A 25,846-nucleotide genomic window follows, 5' to 3' on the forward strand; every position below is an offset into this window, starting at 1 on the left:
TCCCATCTCCAGTTTCAAAACACAGCAAGTGGTTGGAAGTAAAAAGAAAAGTACAACATGCCTTGAAGTATCCTAAGCTACTGTCTTTACAGGGTATTAAGGTCAAAGGAACTTCAATCACATGCAAATAAAGCAAAAGAAAAGCTTTTAATCAGGAGCCAGGGCAAGAACTGTACAATCAAAAAGGATCCTCTGGGACTTCCACACATCTATTAGACAATACATTTTCTTATAATTTGAGCATAGCATCAGTCAAGCCAGGCTGCAAAGTCTGGGACAGAAAAGTCACTAGAGTATTTTATTACAGGAGCAGGTATCCTGGATCAGATCTTCCCCAGTACCCTGTCTTCAGTAAGGCCCTAGAACAGGTACCCAAGGAGAAGTGCAACAACAGGGTGAGCATATACAGTATTTCCTCCAAGCATTCCCTCGGTCACCAACAGGTTGGAAGGTTTGGGGCTGAGACATACATGGTTTCTCTGCACCTTCAGGCTGCTTCTCTGGTGTGGGTCATTCACAAAGAATTCATCAGAGAAGCAACAGTTTACAGAATGAAGGGATATGGACTTTAAAGTATGTTAGACAACTAAATTACTACGTGGTATTTAGACTGTAATTTACTTAAAAAGGAAACAAATAAAACCATAAAATAAGACTATCTCTGAATAGATACACAATAAATAAATTCTGTTCTATAAATAGACTTTGTTACTATGACCAGGACCTGCTCAAAAGCTGTTTCATTTGGTTTTAGCTTAATCCAATGTATAACACCATTAAGTGCTTCCCCGTCACTACTGAAAATTTAGCACACAAACACAAGCTAAATGTACCTGCTTAAACTGAACCATGACATCTTTTGACAGTTCCATGTCCTTGAACATGCCCTCCAGTTTGCTGGTAAAAGCAGCGCCACATTCTGTCACACAAATTAAAGCAAAGATCCCACGATTACAAAGAAGCACAGAACAAGCAATAAAGGTTTAACCTGAGACAGTTGAGCCAGATTTGCAAGGCTCCAGAGCACCCACAACTAGGTACATGTTTTAAGGATTTTGCTCCTCTCTAGGTACATTAAATGAACCAGTCGTATATCTAAGAGGTCAGCACAATAGTTCTCACTGAGCACAATGAAAGCTGTGATATGCTCAACTATGACTTAAAATCTGGCTTGTCACTTCTTAAAGCATGAGAAAATAAGGATTCCAATTTACATGCCAAAAAAGTAATAAAAATTTAACACATCTAAAGGTGCCTACCATGTTTAAGCTTTGACAACATGGACTTCTCAGCATCTACTGATGCACTTTTCCCAACCAGCAGTCTTTTGGCCAAGTCTTTCTTATAAAACGCCTCAAACACATCTTTACCTGTATCGAAATTGAAACGAAAATAAAATACAACTGAAATCATACATCATTGCACTTCAGGTTTGTGACACAAGCCTTTCTCATGACATGTTGATCAGCAGAACAATATTTACTACGCAACAGTGAAGAAAAACATGTAGACAACTTGTTCTTTTTATATTTTAATTATTTTCTTGACATATTTCGCAAGATTTTTACTTCTTTCTTTCTTTTTTTTCGCAGGAACACGGGCTGCCTTATATTTCCCATTGGATCAGCTACAAATCACATGAAATTATTCTGGGGTCCAGAAGAACATTCTCCCTCTAGTGGTCTGATTTGTTAAAATTAAAAAAAGAAAAAGGGTTCCTATGTATTAAAGAAATAATCTTTAAAAGCCTAAGGTGAAGAAAAATGGACAGAAGTCTTCTCACTTGGTTTGCCAATAGCTTTTTGAAATAAAGTCATACAGGCACTGACAAACTTTCAGACCTTAAACCAGAGCTTCCGCAAATATTTTCTGTTGATAATGCAAAGTTGTTTCACTTTTAAGAGGAAGAAATTCACTGTAACTCAAGGCACTATTTGTGCTGCCTACACTAGCCCCTCCTAATTCTTTGCAAACACCTTCCAATGCAGCACTTCCTCCGATACTCTTCCTTCTCCATCCTGCCCCCTGGTAAAGTGCTGTTTCATGAAACAGCATCAAGATACTATCAAAAAGTCCAATGCCCAAAACCTAACTACTAATTATCATCTGCTCTTAAAAGGACTCTTAAACATTAGATAGGTCAAAATACATTTGCACTTTTAGCTCAGTACTACAAAAAATATTAAGAGAAAAAGAGTTGGTCAAAGTTTCAGATTAACAGAAGTTAATCTCTTAGGTTGACAAGTTGCCAGTGATACTGTGTTCATTCACCACCTCCATCCAATATCCTTTGCATTTGACAAAAATCATGATGCAAATGATACTACTTTATGACTGGTTTCTTGTCTGCTTTCCCATTATATTGTACTTGTTTTGGATTTTATGAGGAAAGAACCCCACAGATCTCAGAACAAACTAATACAGAATTGGGTAGTTCCTGCTTATTCCAGCCCAGCATACACTTCCCTCAAAACAGTGAGCATCTCTATTGGACTCAATCACATATTTTTTCTGATATCTAACCTAGCAAAAAAAAAAAAAAATTCTCCTAACACATTCAAGGGTTTTGCTCAGGTAGGGACATACACTAGGGAAGTGCATTTCAAAGGCAATAAAACACAGCAATAACATTTTCTCCCATTATTCTGAGCCCTCCTCTGTGTTCATTCTCAGCCACGATGAGAAGAGACAAGTCATGAGTTGCTGGCTTTTCATGTACTTTGCACCTATAACATACTGAGGTGGGCAGGGAAGAGAAAATCTGTACTAACCTTTCTGTTCTCTGTCATTAAAGGAGAGGTTGTGGTTACAACACAACCATGAAGTTATATGGTTAATTTATGTGAAAAAAACTTCCACCAACAGCTCTAACTCTTAGGTCTCTACTCACAGACTGTAAAAGGTTTGTAACTTGTCCTCCCTGGTGTATTTATTGTGCTCCTTCAGACGTAAGGCAACCTGAATTTAAGACCAAGTCAAGCAGAAACCCATGCTAAAAAAGATTTCTTGCATTCAGAGGAATGCAGTTCTGCTAGTAGCAAGGAAAACAGTTTTAATTGCATCAACTGTAAACTGATATTTCTTACCATGAATGAATCTAAATATGATCATGATTTTGTCAAGGATTCTTTCCAGCTCTTCATCTGTTGCTTCTTTATTACCAGCTCTTAACTTGGAATCCACGTATTTTGCTACAAATAAATAAAACAGTTTAACAACTTTAAAAAAAAAAAATCTAAAATAACCAACTTAAGCATCTCCCACTTGAAATATTACTATATGTTAAATATTACTGTATGTTAAAATATAGGATAAGTGTTAAATTTTCTATTTTCCCTTTTCCCATCCCTGTGTTCAGTGGAGCGATAGAGCCCTACTGTACTACTGCCATAATTGAAAAATATCACAAAAAAAGGAACTGTCCAAGAAAAAAATTGAATACAGTATAATCATTAAAATTAATGCATTAGAAATTCCCACATTTTGTGTTATAGTCATAGAAAGCACATTACTTGTTGAAAGACAATGTTCTGGAAGTGTACAATGCATATGAATGTATATTATGAGAAACAGAAACATAGAACACGAAGAGGACTATATTTTTGTAGACCTTTACCATGTCCCTCATGCTCCTTGGTAGGAGCATACCAAAATTTACACAGAAGCAATGCTTTCAAGTTGGTAGCTTCAGAATGCCAGAAATAAGGTTAAGCCATGAGTTTACCTAAGTATTTATTAAGCCGCATTAGTATCGTTATACAACCTTCTGTGTAAGAAGGAAACCTTTGCAGGAGCTGAAACACTACAATCCACAAATGACAGCAGCCCATATCATGGCTTTAACCTGTATCACTAGGTTGTGCAATTTGTCCTACATGAAGCTGGTTTTAGAAGGAAGGCACAAAATAAGTTGAATAAAGGCAAAAAAACGTACAGAGGAAAAACAACCAACCAAGTAGTGGGAACCTCTCCCGGTGTAAAATGTCACAGCTCCAGTTTTGCTGCAGGCAAAACAGTCAGAACAGCTTTTGCCAGATCAGGGATAAACCCAGTAATAGCATTTTTAAGATGCTTTTATTATTTTTCCCCTTAATGAGCACTAGTTCCCCCCCTTCAAGGTAATAAAATTCTTTTCTCTGTTAAAACTCCTTATATCTGAAGGCTTTAAAATTGTTCTCCCAACCTCAGCCTTCAAGGCAGATAGATGGGCTGTACTTAGTCCTTTCTGAGAGATCCGTAACATCCAAAGAACTCCTCTACTACCACAATTAAAAACAGTTCCCTTTTTTTTGCCACAGCTCCTCTTTCCCCTAAGCATTTACTCCACTCGTAGCATCAGCATCACGCTCTCTGAGCCGTTGTTAGCACCAGGCACCGTGCAGGAAGCAGAGCGGAGGGACAGCAGAAGTTGGCATGCTCCGTCAGGACACTGCGTGCACGCCTAACAGCACACCCGAGCTTTTTGAACCCGCAATGCTCCCAGGTTAACTTTTGCCTCATATCCCAAAAACAAGTCTCCTAAAGCAGAATGCGTACTGCATCACTGTACCAAGATTGCACTAGCACAATCAGCAGCATTATCTTATCATGCTTTCTATAGATTTTTGAGATATTTTACAGAAAAATATTTGTGTACCTATCAATTCTGCAGGCTTATTTGGTCTCTTGTTGATAAATGTTTCAAAGGACTCCTTCATCAAGTTTATAAATTTTTCATTTTTCTGAAAGCACACTTCTATGATATGGTCCACTTTATCCTTAAAATCTAGTAGCTCTTGCACCATATCCTTGTCCTTTTCAGGATTAACCACTATTGTTGTCCCAAAGTTCTGTAAAACAAACACTTTTGATAATAAAATACTTCAGAGCGCTACCTATCTCCCCCAATAGACACATTCACCCTTATAAAATTTATATTAGAAAGAATAATTTTTTTTACAGAGCTACTTATGTGACTTCAAGTTTTCAAAAAATGAGATGCATTGAAATTTAAAATAAAAACTCAGACACACATTAATGAATTTAAAACATTAGTGTTTGATTTAAAGATTATATACATTTAAGACAAAAGCTAAAAAAAAATACACAGTAGACATGACTGTATGATATGCAAGTTTACAGTTAGATACAGAACTACATGATTCATGTAAAAGAAATTATATGTAAACTGCCTCAGAAATGTTAAGTGTAATGGGAAACTTTGCACTATTTTTCTTAAATCCACTAGGGAGCTCTATCGATGGAACAGGTGGCAAAAATTCAACCGCTGCTTATCACTCCAAGATCTCTCTTTCAGCAAGGGCTTAAAAGCAAAAAAACCTAGCTGATTTGCAATAAAACAAATCTTTCCCAGTCGCAAGAAGCAGCCACAGATTTGACTTACTTTTCTTGTTCCTACACTTATTATCTTTAAGTTAGAGACACGATACCATTTGTCTAGTGAACCAAAATATCCTGTACGGGAGGATTTTAACCTACCGGACAATTTACAATTGCTTAGTAACACTAGACAGAATGACCAGTTTTCCAAGGTGATAAAGAGGAACATCTGCACAGTAACAGCAGAACAGTATTCAATTGGTGTATTTTCATCAACTAAAGTATGTTAGCCACAACAACAGTCAAAGAGAGATAAGAAATCCCTCGCAAACCTCAGAATTTCCACTTCAATATCTAGTTATCCACTGTTATCTTTCATTGAGATCCTTCTCAAGTAACATTTCAGAGTGAAGCAATACACAAGGCTGTCCAAGGTCCTTAGATTCAATATGTGTATCACAGAATCACAGAACGGTTTGGGTTGGAAGGGACCTCTGAATATCATCTAGTCTCCATCATACCTTACCCTTAGCACAATTTCCCCTTCATTAACACAGCATTTGGACATCTCACAGTCTCTACCAGTTACGTTCATAAATTGCAGGGCGTTCCCCCCATTCTGCAAATGGCAAACTGAGATACAGAAAGCTAAGTGGCACCTCTGAAATAATAAAAAGGTAAGAGCACAGACCTTCACCCCAGTTATGTGGCATGCTCTCTGTGCTTTTTCTTACACTGGCTCACAAGATAAAAGCTAAGTTCTTGAAGTCTCACTTTAATGCATTCAGTCATACAGAATGTTTGAAAGGAGGAGATTTATTGACACTGTAGAAAATAGTTTCTAGCTTTTTAAGTCTGTAAAAAAAAATTCTTCAAAACAAAGCCATAAAAGGTCTGATTCTGCAAGATAAGGTATGATAAGCCAACTTAACAACTTGCTGCTGTGAAAGGAGAGGTTCTGGTCCCCCTTCCCTTATTTTCCTACCTGTCCCAAACTCCTGCTTCTTTCCTTGGGCCAGCACCAGGACTTTTCTGTGAGCCTCTTTAGCTCACTAAATGTGGCATAAAACTGACCTTGCTCAGGTACTGTGTTAAAACAGATCACAAGAGTCTATGGAGTGGCAGCCAGCACAAGGATTAAGTCAGGAGTGTGATCTGGGAGCAAGGAAGAAGAAAGATATTCCTTCTTGGCCATGGCAAGCTGTTCAATTGGCCCAGCTGCCTATGGATCCACAGACTGCCTATGAGGAGACTGGACGACACCCTGTGGAGCAAACTCCACCTCGGTTCTGGGAGCAGAGGGGAGACTGTCCCACACGCGTGAGCTGGACACTGGTGCGCCATGCAGAACTCAAGACACAGGTGTGCAGGAAAGGCACCTCTGAAATGAACTGATGTTGTGCACTTAGTCCTGAAGGTCAATGAACAGATGGTCAATTCAGGAGAGAACTACCACATGGGGAATTATCAACTCTGGAGAGAAATATCTTCTGTGAAGCTTTCCTGTTTTCATCTTGCAAGAGCACTAGAGTGCAAGTTCTCTGGGGCAGTGTATCACATGCATTTTACGCCTAGCAAAACAAACCTGAAGCATCTAAATACGACTTTGATGATGGATTATTTTCAAGAGGAGTGTTCCTTGCTATTTTAAAATCAGCATTGCTGTAGGTTGGTTACAGGTAGCACTGCTAACCTGCAGTAGAATAGCTACATTCTGATGTTCCACTGATTTTGCAGATATGTAAATAGTTGAGTGTATTTGTAGCAAAGCACAACACGTAGTACAATCCAGCATACTCTAAACACTTGTGCATGTGGCTGTATTTAAAAGCAAAGCAAACCAAAATAACTTCTTGTATAACATTCAAACCTGTAAGGAAAGCAATTTCCAAGTAGAAATTTAAAACCCAAACTTAGGTGTTGCTGTTTCTCATCATGTGACTGTTATTGGGGGGAAGCATTAACATCCCTCCCCGTATTTGCTTAAAACAGAATTTTGATGCGTACACCTACATGATATTATTCTTGGTTTTGATAGAAGAAATATATGGTAACAGCACAAATTTTGACATTAGTAAGAGATCTTTGAAATACCTTGATGTATTCACTCCAATGTTGCAAAAGGATCTGCTGCCCACCCTTTACCCGGCTGAACAGCTGGTATGTCTGGGTCAAATCTGATATTCTATTTTCATCGAGCAGGTTATCAAGTCCTAAAAAAATAAAATTAGAAGGAAGAGCAAATTTGAACACAGCTGAATAAATACAGTTAGAAATACATTAGAAAAATCTCTATGAAATATATCAAAAGACAAGATCCTCCAGTGTGCTTAAAAAGCATGAACTTCTTAAGACTACATTTCTGAAAGCAACTGATATGCTCAGGGTTAACATGTCCCCTTGTTTAAACTGGCTGAAATGATTTATGGTATACTATTTTAAAACTATTTCAACTGAAAACTATTTTAAAACTATTTCTCAACAAGGTGTGGACTGTAAGCCTTTTGCAGAATGTTTATGAACAGTGCTCGATTTGAAGGGTACAGTTTTATCAAGAGATATCATAGAACCTCTAAAGAATGTCAGAAACAGTAAGCTAAGCAAACTACCCCAAATTTAAACTAAAGATAAATACTTTGCAATATTTTTTCTGTGGAGTGTGGTAAGCCATCTTTTTAGATTAAGAACGTGCTATGAATTGTCTGTGCTTATACAGATGGAGTAACACAAGACTACAAATTCCTTTCAAGCAACTTTTGCCTTTATCAATTCACCCTACATGAGACTAGGCCTTGGACTAACGAATGGAGAAGCAAAGCTCAAGGCAAAACATGAAGCATAACAACTACATACACATTTTTACATTTGAGAGTATGATGAATATAGTCCTAGTGTTATCAGAGATACATTGTCTGGTGTTGGTGACGGAGGCTTTAGTAATAGGGGAAGGTAGCATCAAAGATTTATGGCATTTTCTAAAATCCAAAAAGCTCGATTTTACAGGTTGACAATTCATATCATCAGTGTAGCTGACACTGTACAACTGTCCTACTTCACAAAATATACTGCATTAATTCCAATTTTTAAATGGTATTAGATAGCAAAGGATTTTCAATAACTACTGACTTATCCCATTTCTACTACATTCTTAATCTTAAAAATATTTTCACTGTATATTATAACTTACACGTTCAGAAAGGCAACCAATGTTCAAGAATGATGTCAGGTAAACTTTTGCATGATATTTTGAGATTTCCTAAACTTTAAGATATGCCTAAACTTTTGAGATATCAGAAATATGTACATACTTTATGTAAGATGACAGATTACACATGTAAATGATGTTCTTTTGGCACTGAACAGGGAATTAAGAAGTGCCCATTCCATCACATCCAAGCATTACCTCCTATTCACGTAAAGACACCGATACGCTAATTGCTTTGTTATAACCTGGATTATAAAGTTTAAACTTCCCTCTTCCTCTGGCATATGAGCTGTGTGACTGAAATAATTATTTTGTCACATAGTTGACAAATGAAAAAGACATATAGGAAAGTCCTCTGAGACAAGGCTTCACACAACTTCCAGAAAGCACTGCCACAGCCTTGGAAAAATTTATTATACTCACAATGAAAAAACCCACCAGTACCTAGTCAATGGCAGTTGTAATAATACAAGAGAAAAGTTTCTTATACATACTCTGCATTTGTAAGCTTTTTTCCCCCCTGCATCAAACTGACTACATCACATGCCTTCTCCTAAGGAACAAAACCTACAAAAGGCAGTATCTTCTTCTACTTGCACGGAATACTAGGATGTTATAAGCAAATTACAATGTGGCCTGGATCAAATGAATGCAGAAAGTTATGCAAGTCAAATGACGTTAGACTTACTTTTTTTTCTTTTTTCTTTTTTTTTTTTTTTTAAGTGCAGACATAGAATGCAAAAGCTGATCCAACAATACTACAGTCCTAAAACGTAGTAAGTAGAAAAATGTACAAATTTCTCCACATTTACATGGATGGTACATATACATTAAAAACCAAGAAAAAGTTCAGGTAAAACAAGACCACATACTTTCTGGTTAAGCCAACTGATAAACAAATGTGTCACTGGAAAAGTTATTTAAAAATAATACTTGAATTAAAGAGAAAGCAAAATGGACATATATCAACAAAAAATTAATTTTTCTTACCTTCTGTTTATGATAAGCTTAAGAATAGCTAAGATGGAGTGATCACGCTTGTTTTTATAAATGTATTGAAAACAGTGAAATAACTTATTCCCAGAGCAGTTCAGAGAAAACTGTGAGCATGTCTATCCTTAAAGGGGACAAAGCAAGAAGTGAAAGGGGTACGTGTAACAACCTGAAAGTATTAACAAACATGGACGTGATGGAGCTCAAAGATACCAGACTACCAGGGACATCTGTTTTGCAGCAGTAAAGGAAACAAAGATGTAAGGACAATTTGCTAGAAGATCTAAAACCTAAAATATGGCTACTGCAAGAAAAGGAAAGGATCATTTAAAGTATTAAAGTATCAGGGAATACTGAACAAACCGAGAAATTCACTGAAAAAGGAAAGATTAAAAGTTAAGAGGAACAAAGAAATGGTGATTTGAAGACACTAATGTCTGAATAAGGACTTCCTAAGAAGACTGCAGCTCTTATCTGAAATTGCCAGACAAAAGGTAAAATACAGACAAAAGTATACGAAAGCTCATTGCCTTGGAATGTTGTCAGTTCCAATAACTCATGATTCTTGAACTATACAATCACAAGAATATGTGAACCTATCGCACTTGAGCTGTGTGATTATCACATAAAAGCAGCTACAACAGTAACTGCAGCTCTCATTTAGAAGTTCATCTAATTCTAGGAAATAAGCAGTTCCAAAGGTTTAATTCCTAAATGCACTGCTGCAAATCAAAGGAAATTTAGGGGGTTTAGCAACCTTTACAAATATGGAATTATATTTTAGATATTTGTTTCCACATATACAATTTACTTGTCACAGTGGGTTGGCTTTCTGCATCTGTGGAAGTTTTCCCCATGGTTAATATACCTTCTTAAATAAAAGCTGTGGAGTTTATAGTTATTGCAGAGTATGAGAATCTGTTGCTTATCAGAGATTACATTAATTAAAAAAAAAAAAATACCTTTTTGCAAAATAGCTGATAAGTGTTCTCCTAGTAGCTGTTTCTCCACACAAGCAATCAGTGGTTTCCTAAATAAGGCAAGAAAAGTGTATTAGAAGTATTACAGTATAAGGGAATAGCCTCCTGTCACAGTGTATTGTGAATAACTTACATTACAATATAACGAAATCAACAATTTTCTATTTAAAACAGAGGCTACAAATTAAGACAAAAATGTTACATGTGATATAAGTCAAGAAAGAAAACAATAAACCATGTACGTAATTAGAAAAGAAATTCAGGTTTGAATACTAAAAAGCAAGTTCTTACACAGTAGAAGAGACAAGCTTAGATATCAAAAATCAATACAAAAATGTTTCTGGAAAAAAGTCAAATTGACATTGTCTTGGAAACAAACAAGCAAACCAAACAACAAAACAAAAACCTCCAAAGGTTTGAACTCCAAAACAACACAATACATGCTGGTGATGTTCAAAACTCGAACTTTTCATCTAATTGTGTTATGCACCTACATAAGCATAAATTAAGCTAGAACCACAGACTCAAATTTGCAAAACATTTTAAATTTGTCCTTGAATTTTCCCTACTTTTTACTATTAATGAAATATTTTTTGACACATTCACTTTAATGGAAAGTGAATGAAAAATAATAGTTTTCCTTTACATCTTTTATAGCCTAAAAGAAGAAAGAAATGCCTGAAGTGCAAAGGGATAATTCATTTCAACCTTTAAACTTCTACCGCTGCTTACACTTTGACAACAAAAGACCAACCATTTCTTTCTGAGTTAAGTTTAATAAAACTGGTTCTCAGAACCTTAATTTAGATTTTCTAGAAGAGAGGTGCTCGACTTGGATTGATGGAAGCCTTTTACATAGCAGCATCCAGTTTATGTCCTACCCTTGCTAAAACACCACCTTTTCCTGAAACACTCCACCAATGATTTGCCTGACCTTCCATACAATATACAGTTTTACTGCCTTCATCTCAAAAAGATTCAATTAGAATTTGGAAAGGTTCAGAGAAGGGAACAGGGATGATCAAAGTATGCAGCAGCAGCTACAAAAGAAACAACTGCATGCGTTAGAACTCTTCTTTCTGGGAAAGAGATGACTTAGCAGGGATACAGTGCATTGATAGGCAGGGAAAAGATGGAAGGGAACTTACTGATTACTTTCCCTTCCAATACAAGAACTGGGGTCATCAGTGATGGTACTGGGGGCCAGACTTAAACAGAAGGAGGCAATTTATCATGTGGTGACTAGTGTACCAGTGGAACGCTTTGCCAAAGGCTGGCACAGATGGAAAAGCTTATGTGAATCCCAGTGAGACAATGCAAGTATTTGAAAGAGATCCAAACAGACAAACCACACCAGGTTCAGAAAACACCCTGAGCTGAAAACAGGCAGATACTAGGAGAGTATCAGGGCATCATATATACCTATTCTATTCTTTCCTTTCAGTGGTCATAAGCGAACATGAAATACCAGTTAGACAGACCCTTGGTCTTAACACATGTGGCCATTTTTATAGTCACTTCCATATTCCCTGAAATTTCCATCTACTGCTATCTACAGCTGCTGACTGTCTCCAACAGTAGAGTAGTCAAGGTTGTATAAAATACCATCCTTTGTCCCAGAAGACCTATTCTGCCTACAGGGGAAGTAAGGACAATTCGTCTGCTTGAGACTGAGAGGCAGAGCACTATTTCCTAACAGGCAGACAGACAGAATGAGTATTTATCTTGACTGCTAGCTGATGAATGAGCCTGAAGGTACCTTCCGTATGGCCCCAAAGTCATCTACCTCAGTCATCTACTGACTGACCAGGAGACGTGCTTATTCTGCTCAGCTGTCCAGAAAGAGGCACGTACTGACGGGCTGAATAAATCCCTCTATGGGCTGCCACAACATACTCTCCATGTGTTGCATAAACCTGGTTTGAAGTATTTTCAATGAATGGCGTTTCCCATGATGGTTTTGTCCTGGAATTACCATTTCCATCTCAAGATCAAACCCAGTAGCTAAATTTAACATCCTTTCTGCTCTTTTCATGCACACCTGGAGAGACAGTATGACCTGAGGACAACTCAAGGGCACTAATTTTAAGAACTGCCGTTTCTTAATGCAAAGAAAGGAAATTAGCGCGAAGCCTTCTAAAAGTAGGTTTCTAAGCCTTTAACTAAGGATGAGGTTCAAAGCAAGGACTTGATGTATATCTAGACTGAAAATATAATGGTATCAACCTATTTTTTAACTTAAACAGTAAATTAATATATATATACATGCTTTAACTTTATACATAGAAATAGTTCCATATATTTTAATGTGACTGATTTTGCCAGAAAAAGCTAGTCACACTGCAATTAGCATTTACAGGAAGAAGATTCAAGTTCAAATATGTACCATGACATGCAACGCATGTGTGTGTGAGTATATATATAAAAAATATGGCTGAAGAAAATAGTAAGTTAAAAAGATAATTTTTATTCGGTTATCCTTTTAACACTCAATGACATGCCAATCCGTCATCCAGAAAACTAAAAAATAAAATGAAATATTATGTTCTTTATTAACTGTTATGTTCTTTGTTTAAAAAAAAAAAAAGCAACAGCTTACTGCAGGACAAATTATATATGGATTTATAGCATGTCAGTAACACTGCAGTACTTCCTGAATGCACATTCTTATCCCAGCAAAACACACACTATTACTCAACACCTGAGTGAAAAAAAGGACAAGCTACCTTGCACAATACATGGGCAGCAGCTGCACCAAAGCTGATCTACTGTAAGTTCACATCCTGGACTGCTCATTAGTGATGTTCATGTCCTCTATCCTACGCCGTAATTTAACCTTTTCTTTTCTTTTTTTGCCTGATAAGTCTTTCTTTCCCTCAAGGGATTTGTGGTTCATTTGGTTATCAGTACACGAATGGCTAAAATCAGCTGCTACTTTGATAATGCAAATTTGAGTTCTTATATAATGTTTTGTTAACTTCAGTATACACTGATGAATCTTCCTGGACAAATTTCTCCCCTCTTATTCAAAGTATATTTTGATTTTAAAGAAATCACTTTTGATAAAAATAAAGTCTTAAAAAACCCACACTGTATCACAAGCATCGTCAACAAGATAATATCTGTAAGATAACGCAGAAATAATCCTGTCTCTCTACAACTGCTGACAATCACAGTTTTATGATGGATGCTTGACTTACATGAAGAATGACAAAATTGTACTCACTGTGTGCTGTGGTCTAAATATGTTATTACTCTGTCTCCTTCTTCTTCCAAACGTTTATTAACATGGTGAAGATATTCTGGGACCTAGCGATACAAAAGAATGTCAAGTTTAACTACAAAAGTATGAAAGGCAGATAATCTTGTTCCATGACAATTATTTTAAGCTACAAATTTAAAGAGAATACAAATTGGAAAGCACTATTCCACCAGAATGTTGTTATGTACTACATAATCGATATTTTTATTAATCGATGCTACTTTATATTAGAAGTATTATAACTGCACCTGACAGAAAAGAAGAAAAAAACAGAAATCTGAGAATTTTTCAGAGGAAGTTAGTTTTTTCTCAAAACCCTTCTGAGCTAAGCTAGCCTTTAAAATATCATGGAGCAGATTTTCAGTTGGTGTGAACCATATAGTTCTATTATTTCAATGGCAGTTTCTTCAGTGGAATATCTGTCCCTATGGAGAGTTAACACATTTAGCACATATTACAACACAGGTATGAAACTCAGGCTTCAAATAATCAAAACAGTTATGCATACATGCATATACATACATGTATGCACACACATACACATGCATGTACATATGCACATGTATGCATTATGTGCACATTCATAAATATATACATGTATACACTGTATAAGTTAGGGCCTTACTCCTTTTGTGGTTTTCCACAGTTTTCCACTAAGCGTATAAAAGCAGCAAGACTCTTGGTCTCAAAATCTGTGTTGAAGCATTTCACTTCAGGTCCCAGTGGAACACGAGGCAATGAGGTGAACAGAGCAGGATTAGACACAAGGATTCACCTCAGTGCAATGTAAACAGGCATTTTCAAAATGTCTGTAGTGACTCAATGTTAAAATGGAATTAATAAAGGTAGTCTTCTGTATTTTAGACCACCACGAAACTTGACTTTTGATACACATTTTCAGAGATAACCACATTTGCAGGCTGCCCACTGCAGAGCATAATTTTATCTCAAGAGAACAATAAAGAAAAATGTCTTAAGTCTATTCAACCAATAAGGAAAAGAAACAAAACAACAAAATAAATGCAACGACAGAGTAAAAAAGTAAACGGTTTACTTAGGTATTAAGCACATAGCAGAATGATGCCAGTTGGATATTTCACAGCTCTTAGGCAAAAATAATATTGGTGGCACATCTTTAAGCTTTATGTGAAAATGACTTTCTGGTAGTGTGACTTTAGCACAAAAAATGTCACTGGATTTCTCCACCCTTAATTATATATTTCAAACACCAAGGCAATCTGGATACTTTGATACAGTACTGTAGTCCCCATCAAAACCTGTGAATGTGTGCTTGCATACCTGGGCACCAGTGAAATTTCATTGAGCATTAATACATCATGGCACTACCAGAAGTTCTCACTAGCAGATAAAACTAGCATAAAAGCAATCACCTACAGCATGCACCTACCTCTCTTTCTTGCATTAATCTTTGGCCCTCTGCAGCATATAAGCAATTTGTCTCTTCCAGAAACCTCTGTTCAAATGACTCCTTGTAAACCTGCTCAAGAAATTAATTTAGTTACTTACATTAAGCTGCCAGTAAGGGTAGCGTATTTTGGCTGTCAGGCATAGGGCAAGTAAAATCTCAAGAATACACACAGTTATCAGAAATGTCAGAGCAACATTACATTAACACAGAAGTTCTCTGTTTGCCCACTTGTTTTAGAAAGACTGAGATCAGAGCTGACTTCCCAGTGCAGCAATAGCGTGTTTCAGTCATCAGTACTCAAATCGTCTGAATTGACAGGCTTCTATTTAAGGTACACAGACCAACACCAGTACCCAACATAAGCACAGCAATGACATCCAATCCACCTGAGCTCGAGACTCCCACTGATATTTCTGTGGCAAAAAAACAGTAAGATACTTCCAACTAGTGAAACACTGGCACAAAACAGGTAATTCCCATCAGTAAAATAATAATATGCTCAGTGACGCATCTTCAGATCTGCCAGTTTATCTCAGTGGCCCAAAAGCAGGAAAAAAGAATTGTACCAAACAAGGTGAAGTCCCTTTCTCCAGGGAAGGAGCAAGGTGATGTGTAAAAAAGGGCACCAACAACAATCACAGACATCAAAAAAATTCTGCATAACGATTAGCAGCTTAGTATAGAAGCGAGATAAGTTAGAAAGGACAACTATATGCAATAGTTAAAACAATCTGGAGAAGGTAGCTAGGGAATAACATGTAAACAGCGGGACAGTTAGTAAAAAGAAAAAGGAAAGATTCCTTCAGCGTGTCAGAAGAATAGAAGGAATTTCTTCTTCCAAAAAATATAGCAGAGCTGTAAAATTCATTATTACATTCTGACCAGTTGTTTTTTCTTACGGACTTTCAAGAGTTTTATTTTTTTCAATGCAAACTTAAATATGAAAACTCTGGCTCAACAAGCATTCAGAGTATAATAATTCACTAATTCAGCATCACAAGCAGACATCAACTCATTGCTTCAGTCTTCCTGTTACGCTAGCTCCAAGTTCAACACGATCAAATACTAGATTTCATTTCTTACCTTCCTTGCCTTCAGGATAACTGGAAAAACGTTAACATAACAGTATATAGAACTATTTTCTGCATAAAACATGTGTAAAGCTCCACAACAGGCAACAGCTATAGAACAGGACTTATGCAAGCAGGAATCAACTTTCAGCAGCTGGTTGTCAATTGCATAATTGCCTAAAAATCAGGAATAAGTAGGAGCTTAATTGCTTTCAAATTAAATACAAGATTTGCTTTATTAATTAATCCTTCTGCAGAAGCTAACTTCTGTTGAAAGAGGGAGAAGCAGAGATCCTGGAGTAAAATTACAGGATTATAAGCACATCTCTATCTCAATGAAGTGACGGATGTTATAAAAAAACAGATAGATTAGGTTAGTTTCCCTAGTGAAAAAAGAAAACTATACTTTTGAGCCAATGAAGGAAAATGCAGACCTAAATCAATTCTGTAAGAAGGATCCAATAAAGGGGCATGTTTATCTTTAGCAGAATACATTGCTAAAAAATAATGTTAAAAAGTCAACACCTACAAGAATCTGATGCAGTTAGAGAAGGCAAATAACAATGTGAAAAAAAAAGTGGGAAAAAGCACACAAATCAGATCTGCATCTTCAGGTTACGTGATCTGAAAAATCATTGACAGAAGTTTGCCTTCTCTGTTGAAGAGAAAAATTAATTTTTTCTGGTACACTAGAGACAGTTATGGATGAAAGTCAGGAGGGTTAACATGAAAGGCAGAAAAGCAGGTAAACTGCCTGACCAAAAAGTACTATTTAACAGTCTTCTATGCAGTCTTCTTCTTCGAACTCTTTTTCAAACCTTCAGCCAGTTTCCTAACACTATACACCATTTGCGAACGGAGCAACCTCAACAGTTTGTAAGAATGAAAGACAGCTCCTAAGTTTTATTGCATATCACACAAATCTGCAATGTTGACCAGAGAACAACATATGCCTGAGTCAGAAGCACATTTTTTATTCTATATGGTTATTTAGTAGCTATGTTAATATAAAGTTCCAGTAAGTTACAGATTGACCTTATCTATTTGAAAATGTTGGCCTTAACTTTACATCTCATTCTATACTTGGCATCTCTGCTAAGATGTTGCCAACGCAGTGATGTTTTTGTGATACAGACCCAGGATCGGGACTCCTAAAAGCCTTTTTACAGTGACGGAGGTAGTCTTTTTTGGTTGCTACATTTAACCAGCACTAGGATTAGAAAACCAGTGATTAAGACAGACAAAATATTACACATACTAAAAGACTTGCAAACCTATTATTGAAGACTCTGTAGGCCACTATGTCAGCTAAGAAAAACAGGCAAAGAGGTCTCATTTACAAACACAGAATGAAAGATTGTGCATCAGGTAAGGAGAAGGCTTATCAGTCTAATAGCTAGATTTTGAAGCACATTTACTAGAAGAATAAAATTATTTCTGTACTACACACAAATTAGAAGAGTCCAAACTCTGTTTCTAAATGTAGGTGTTATTTGTAAAGTTTGCTGTACTCACCTGGAGATCAGAGAGCATGCTCAACAAGCTCCGCAGCAAACTTCTGTCCACAGCTTCACCATTCCGTTCTCGTTCGATCAGCAGGAGGATTCCATCAATAGTCTTGTTTTGAACTTGCTTGTCACTAATGACGTGATTTCTAAATAACTCTAGCCCCATATCCCTGTGTGAATATTGAAAATTAGTAAGTCACACTGTTGATCCTTTCCAAAAATCTGTATCTCAGTTTGAGAAAAATAAATACATATGAAATATATATATAGTGTGTATATATTATACAGAAAGAGAATATATTAATAGTGTGTATATTCTTTTGATGCTGTCCACTAAGAAAAGTATAACAAGAATTATTATAATACCAGGCCACATGCTACCAGATGCACACACTTCAGCTAAGAACTGTGACCAGCCTGACCATATTTCACATAATAGACTATAACATTCTCTGTTTATTAAAAAAATTACTATTATAAAAATAATAAAAAATCTAAACATAGACCTTAACATAAGATTCCCTTAACATAAGAATCTATGCGTAATTTATAAGTTTTGTTTAAAAGCATGAATTCTCTGTACGTTTAGGACCTTGTGATCACCTGTATCAGATTCTTGTTTCATTCTAAGAGGATGAGGAAAGGTGCCTCTATGCCATGAAGAAGCCAATTATTAAACATTGTCTTGGCTAAGGAAAACAGAAGAATCTTAGGTAAAACTTGTTCTCTCCAATGCCCTCACATGCATCAGGATTTCAATAAGGGAAATTTTCCCAGCATGAGGAAGGAAGACACAAGGTATGAACAGATCCCTTCAACGACATTCTGTAAAAGGAAGCCTAACACAAAGAGTTGGAGGAAAACTACTGCAGAGGCCGGGGAGAAAGACATCCGCAGGACAAGCAAGGGGCGGGAGAAGGATGCCAGGTTTCTCTGACAGCCTGAGGAACTCCCGAGAATACAGAAGCCAGCCAGGCAGCGAAAAGGCACGCGCTCACTTCAGTACTTTACCTACATCTTTTTTTGCTTTAGATAGAGTACTGATACCAGGAATTTTTGGCAAAGCAAACAAGGTTTGTTTGCTCAGGCGATGATATAAAATGCCCCTCAGGAGGGATGCTGGAAAACAGAATGCCCAAAGACGTGACTGTGGTGTGCTGAAAGTACAGCAGCATCTAGGGGAGCTGACTTTCATCTCAACACTCTGAGCCACAGGTCTCGACTCTCAAGCGGCCTGTGCTGGAAAGATGATCTGCACCTTATCAGTGTATCTGACTTATTTAAAAAACAACTGAGCAAGAAGCTGAGCATTGAATTTTGTCAAAACCAGGAGCACCTGAAGTAACACTTGGCCCATGGCTAAGGTGCAGAGGCATCAGCCCAAGTAGGTTCCCCACACAGCCAGCCTCACCCAGGCTGTGACATCTACAGCTATATATATATGCCTTGACTTTTAAGCATATGTTCACAGACCTTTTTCTTCTTTTACCCTCACTTTACAATGAATATTCCTGGGGGAAGGAGGAAATGACACATACGTACACTGACACATATATTTCCATAAATTAACACAAAATTTTAGAGATCTATTACACAGATCAAATATAATGTGAAAAATTATTTTCAACCTTTACAAATATAATAGCATGTTCAAACTCTAAAGATTCGAGGAATACTTACATGGATACCTACCATATAGAAGGAAGCATTGAATTCTGAAGTACGTATGTACGATCCAAAAATAAGAAAATGCTTCTGATCATGATCTGAAAATATATAAAGAGGATGTTTCTCTTCACCATCATGTGGCGCTTTAAATTATAAAGCAACTTCTGAAAAACTACATCACATAGACATGCACCTTAATTGCCGATGCATGTATTTTCAACTTTTGCGGTGACTTGTACAGCCACTGGTATGTAACTTATTAATGTTAATACTATTACTAAGCAGTATTACCAAGCACATCCAAGACAGTTTTCAAAGTCATAACCATTAACTAAATAGTTTTATTAGCCTGTTATGAGTTTTAGTGCTACTGAGACGCATAAACCATTCAAGCAGTACCACCAAGACATTCAGTAAACACCCTGAAATAGCATGCTGCCATGGTTTTTGATTTTTAAAAAAAGAAGCTTTAAGCAGAGACAGTAATAAGCTGTGCAACAGACCTTTTCATAATAAAAGTTAGCTGCCAAAATTCATGAGAAAAATAGAGATACATTCATTCTAACAGGGGAAAGAATGTATAAAAATATATTATCTTTTTTTTAATTAAAAAAGTGGGAAAAGGAGATAGTTTTTTAGCTTATTACTCTTTCATATTCAAAATCCATTTTTAACTTTGCTCATAAAAAGGCTGCCCAGCTTTCAGTTTAGCATAACTCAGGGTGTCAGTAACTAACTCACCCCCAGGCCAGCTACAGAGATTTCTATCCCCAGCTGTTCACCTACTTCTCCCCTAAAAGGTTTCATTGCTTCTGAAGCAATTCTCAAGCTGACACTGTTTCTGTCCAAGCATATTAAAGTAAAACAGCAGTGAGGCTGATTCTTTTTTCTTCAATGCCACAAGTGCTAACTCAGCACATGGGCAACAAAGCCACTTGCTACAGGTTGCTGCTTTGAGGAGAAAAAATAAAAAAAAAAAGAACACTCAAAAGTAATTGAAGTGAACAGAGTTCATAGTAAAAGTCTTTTTATAAAAACACAGGTCCAGTTTAATTACATTTTTAAGGCACTAAAATTAATCTCTATTTTCATCAGACTGTTGAATTTGTTTTGAATAGTTTCCATAATGCTTTCCATTTTTATTTCAGATAAAAATCATGTACCTCTGCCCATCCCCCACAGAGGAGGGGAGAGGGGTGGATTTGAGGAATGAAAATAGAAATGCAACCATTTTGAGCATCTGTAGCCAAACCTAAGTGACAATGCAATGAAAACTCATTGTAAAATGCTGGTTTAGAATTATAATGATGCATTCTTAAAGGGATAGGATTTTTTTCTGTAACATAATTAATTGTGGAGGTAGAGGACAAGAAGAAGGGCAAAAAGAGAGAAAGAGTTTCAATTCTTTAATCTTCCTGTTTCTTAGCCCTATAGTCAGGATAATCATCTCTGCTTTGCAAACAAACAAAAAAAAAAAAAGGTCACAAATTAACCTAGCTCTTGGAGCTATCTAAAAGCAAAGATTGTGGATTCTCCAATTACTTAAAATTACAAACAGCAAACAATTTCAGCATAGCCTGATTAGTTTTTCTGTCCACCCATAGAAAACAGGTGTCAATATATTGACATGAAACCTATGAAAGTCAGAGTCAACACAGCAGAACTTAAGTTTTCAACAATAAAACCGCCCCCAGCTAGCAAAGGGGAAAGTCAAAAGCAATGCTGAAACTTGGAGGAGGAGGTGCAACGCAGTCCCAAGTTAAAACCACGACTCCTTTTTGCCAGATTTCACACCTCAAGGATACGTATTCTGAACAAACATTCAACTTACCATTTGTCTGCAATGATCTTGCCAGCATTTATTTATCTTCTTTAAAAATAATAGACTATCCAGAGAATCTGTACAGCACCTATTAAGGAAAACTAGCTTGCCGATCTCTTTTGAGGCCAGATTCTGGAGATGATCTTTGCCAGCCATTAAGCAAAGCTGCTCCATGGATATTCCGATGTTACTGGGACTGCCCAGGGATAAACGGTTAATTGCAAAGCTTCTGCCCAGCAGAGGGGCTGGCAGTTCTCCAAAAGGCCTCCCTATGTTTTCAAGGAATAACACTCATTGCTCTTCAGTAATACCATCTAGTGGCTGTACGGTATAACTTTGATATAGATTTAAACAAGAAATCCCACCAGTGTCAAAAACAACCTTGTCAACAACTGAGGTGAGAGGGATAGAAAGGTTTATTTTGTTTGTTTAATGAGTTCACACTGTGCACAACAGGAGTGACCCTAATCTCTTAAAAGCAGTTACAGTTCTAAATAATCCTCAACAAATCCAAATACCGCTCTTTTCATATACATCTCCAGGTCTCCCTAAGTAAACTATAGAGTCTTCTTCCTGACACAACAGATCCAGCTGTTATTTATGAATAACAGAATTCTAATGTATCATGTGAGTAAATCCAAACATGGCTTTACCTTCCTTTCCTGCCTAGTATCATCTCCAACTCCCTCTAGCCAAATCTGATTAATCTGATCTCATGCCCTTGGGATATAAAGTGATATACCTGTAAAACATAAAATTCTCAACTCTCCAAACCACCGGCTCTGTCAAAGGTGGGGAAAAAGCAAAGTTTTAAAACACCAGTTTTAAAACATCTCTTTAGAAGATCACGTGAAGTCTGAAAAGTCAGGGATGCAAAAATTGGTTGACTGTACTTCTTTAAAACAGACTGTAAGATTTGTTTCTTAGAGATCAGTTATGTTTAAGAGACTATTGTACTGCCTAAAGAACTTTTTAGTTAGGTGTGATTTTAAATGCATCAAAGTAACTGTAATGAAAAAATCAGCTGCCATATAAAAGGTGAATTCACAATGCTGATTTACGTACCAATGTTTCTTATATGCTACGTAGAAGCCACACTCCTTAATTAAGACTCAAAAAAACCAAAGCAAAACCATGTTGGGATTTAGCTAGATAACAGGGACAAAAAATTTTTAAAAATTTATCTTTTTTATGAGTATACGCACTTACCTGGGCAATGCAGAGAACCGAAAGTTACAAACCAAAGCACATTTAAGGCATTCACCTGGAAAGAAGCTTCTTTCTGGGCCCCGCTCCCTTGCTTCTTTCTATTTTCAGCTATCATTTTCTGCTAATAAAATACACATAGAGACCTAGGAAACACTGCTAGCCCCTAAAGTACTTTAGTATCTGTTCAGTATGGCACTCTCCAGCATCTGTTTGCAAAGGCACTCTTCAGAACACTGGGACAGCCAGCTGGGCGTAGACTCTATTTATCCTGCTGCCTGAGCAAGTGCAATCCCCAGGCTATTACACAAAAGACAACTATCACATAAAGAACAGTCTAGCATGAAAAGCACAATGGGGTTCAGAAAACAGCTACACTCAAGTGTCCAGAGAAGATCTACAGGCACTTCTGCGACCAGTTCAGCCAGAAGAAAAGCCAAGCAACGTAACTTGAGAAAACTATGGGGAAATTTACCATAAAACTTCAGGTTACTGCGCATCCCAAGACAGCCAAGTGATCTCCTGAACGCAGAGCTCTCTCCCATGTGTACTCCCAAGGTACACATGAGATACCTGAAGGGCTTGCTGAATGCCTCTGTGACACATCGCTGCTGACCAGTAGTTATTACTAGTCAAACAGGTGTACTTTATGTTTGAGAATTCTTTACAGAAGACACTGTTCTTGAAAACTACTGTGGTGATTTTTTTTCTTTTTTTAAACCATTGCTGCTGTAAGCATCTCCACTACTCACCTGCCATAAAAATCCACACCTGCTGTTAAATCTCATAGTGCTACTGAAATTTTTTAGATTAGGTGTAGAATTTGCATTCCTATTAAAATGATAAGTAAATTGTTATTAGCATGCTACTTATGTGCACACAAAAATTATTCATCCAGATGACTAAAGTTGCTTATGCCTGATTTGAAAATATGTAAGTGGTCAACAAAGAACCTCTTTAACACATTGGCAATTACTAGTATAGATTTTACAAAGTGTTGTTTTAAAAAATAATGATTTAAACTAACCATTCTAACCATTTCTGTGCATGAGAAAAGGATATTCTCTAAATTGAAGGATTTGTGCTTTCACATGATCTTCACAGACTTGTCGCAGCTGTTTGTACAGTGTGGCAGAGACTTTGTAAGAACAGAGATTTTCAACAGCCTAAAAAACAAAAAAAGATTATGAATCAGATTAAAAAAAAAAAAGAACTCAAATTTTTGTGGCTGTGTAATCAAGGCCAAGAACAAAGAGGAAAAAAAAAAATCAGCATCATCTGTCCAAGCCATGCACAAAAACAAAGTATCAAAATGAAATTATCCAAAATAGAAAAATCAAGACTTCAAGATTCCTTTCTGATTTTGTTCCCTTCTTATACTGTCAAATTTCGTGTACAAACAAGGTCCACCATCACCATCTAGTCATATTTCAGATGTGCTGTTAAACATTACAAGAATTTTCCCCCCATGAATACTGCTCAGCAGCAGAACTCTTCTTGTAGATCCCTTTTGTGCATCCTCCAGCACACGCACACACAGACTTTTTTTGGGGGAACACAAGCATACCAAATATTTTCATTTCTTAATAACTTTAAGGTAGACACTTCAACCACCCTCTCTAAACGGGAAAATAATACAGCTGTTTTCCTGTCATTTTATTAACTTATTTCGTTCCAAATATTTCCACTGATTCACAAGCTTGTGCTAAGGTATGTAAGCTGAGGGGAAAAAATAACAAAAAAGCAACATTAATTGTTAAATAAAGACTTAATTGATTTATTGGGATAGGATCATAGGATTTAGTTGAGTATTTATCCGTAGCTGACTAAGAAGACCGATTCTGCCCAAAACCAAACATTCTTGTGGTCACTACATTAATGTAAATTGAGTTGTTATGTAGCTCACCTAGACTACACTGAGACAGCTTTGGACATCTCTAGCATACTGCTATTCAGCTATTCAGTAATTACGTTGTCTTACACTAACATCTTTTCCTCACAAGAAACTCAATGAGAATGCCAAAGAGAAAACGTAGCCTTGCTTGATACCACTCTCTATATTTAGACTTTGTTCCAGGCACATTTTATTTTAACTTGTGTGCTGTATTTCAATAATTTTTGTTATTAATAGACCATAGCATCTGAAATGAATCACAACGAAGACAGCCAAATGTTCTGTGAGAACTGTAAAGTTTACAGTAAGTATTTTTGGCAATTCAGTGCTTCATACAAAATTATCCAAAGAAGTTGGACATGATTTTCAGAACTAAAAATCCAGCTGTCTCTTCCTTTAACTTCATTTCAACTGCCTTTGTGCTGAGGTGATACTGCAGAGAACATTGCCTGAGATTTAAAGCACTATTTCACCTGGACAACTAAAACTGACCCAAGAATGTCTTCCTTTGCTCCAGAGGATTTATAGTGTCATATTTTGTTGATGAATTTTCTGACAGCATCAAGGAACTTGGACAAAGTCTCAGTATTTTCCCAGTGCTTGGTCTTTACTCACTTCCCCCCAAATTTTAGCTTTTTTGGGTGTGTCTTATTTCTTTGCAATATGAAATGCTATGCTGCCTTAATGCCAGCATGTAACCCTGTCAATGCATTAGTAAATGTTCTTTACTCTGTTTCAGTTTAAGACCACACAAACACATGCACTAGCTAGTGTGTGGGTCAAGAGAGAGGTGAGGGGGAAAGCAGGGCTGCTCCTTTGAGCAGCAGTGCTGTTTTAAAGTGCAATTCAAACTGCAGCCGTATCACCTCAGTGATGCCTCTTCTAGCTGTTTCTGCTTTTTTTGATGGGGGGGGGGGGGGGCGGGCATGAGATCCAGTAATTTCCTTCTTCTTCACCTTTTGTTTCATTCGGAGTTTTTGCTACCTCTCTTTCTGAAGAAATCTGATTTGACTTTTATTCATCTTGCACACAATTAGTCCGGAAAAAAGCTACAGTAATTATCACATCTACAAGGATACGAGAAAGACAACATTTTTAGACCCTTCACCTACACAAATCTAGTAAAAGTTCTGTTTCAAATCAACCTTTTAATAGCTTTTTTGAGCAGTCTTCTATTTTAGCATTTAGCATGCAAATTATTGCTACTTCTTGTATTATTTCCTCTATAGGTTCTAACATCCTGAATAGTTTGTCTTCACAAAGTGAATCTGCTTCCCAGAGATCTCCCCATGGGGTAATTCTAACCTACCCGATATCATTTTGTTTAAATGCACATCGACTATGGCTTCCTCAATTTTGATACATTAAAGAAAGCAAACAAACAAATAAAACTATCACACAGTGCCTATGTTATGTTTTTCATCTGGTCTTAAAACAGGTAAGTAAAATGACATCTGCAACAAACAGTATTCACACATAATCATTTTGCA

At 36.8% G+C, this 25,846-nt stretch overlaps 1 protein-coding gene across 5 annotated transcripts in view; it reads right to left on the bottom strand.

The window, feature by feature from the left end:
* The window catches only part of CUL4A (cullin 4A), a 42,582-nt gene that overhangs the window by 12,751 nt on the left and 3,985 nt on the right, over window positions 1-25,846 (bottom strand). For 4 of the 5 annotated variants that reach the window (XM_075136859.1, XM_075136869.1, XM_075136885.1 and 1 more), the window contains exons 3-14: window positions 23,524-23,628; window positions 21,266-21,334; window positions 19,459-19,532; window positions 17,774-17,936; window positions 15,168-15,257; window positions 13,724-13,806; window positions 10,480-10,547; window positions 7,414-7,532; window positions 4,637-4,829; window positions 3,087-3,191; window positions 1,260-1,370; window positions 834-919 (exon numbers count right to left, since the gene is read on the bottom strand). In XM_075136859.1, the coding sequence (XP_074992960.1) occupies window positions 834-919; window positions 1,260-1,370; window positions 3,087-3,191; window positions 4,637-4,829; window positions 7,414-7,532; window positions 10,480-10,547; window positions 13,724-13,806; window positions 15,168-15,257; window positions 17,774-17,936; window positions 19,459-19,532; window positions 21,266-21,334; window positions 23,524-23,628 (1,266 nt within the window). The remainder of the gene's footprint in view (window positions 1-833; window positions 920-1,259; window positions 1,371-3,086; window positions 3,192-4,636; window positions 4,830-7,413; window positions 7,533-10,479; window positions 10,548-13,723; window positions 13,807-15,167; window positions 15,258-17,773; window positions 17,937-19,458; window positions 19,533-21,265; window positions 21,335-23,523; window positions 23,629-25,846) is intronic. The other variant, XM_075136878.1, reaches the window with a different exon arrangement.

The sequence above is a fragment of the Calonectris borealis genome, chromosome 1, assembly GCF_964195595.1.
Source record: "Calonectris borealis chromosome 1, bCalBor7.hap1.2, whole genome shotgun sequence".
Lineage (NCBI taxonomy): Eukaryota > Metazoa > Chordata > Aves > Procellariiformes > Procellariidae > Calonectris > Calonectris borealis.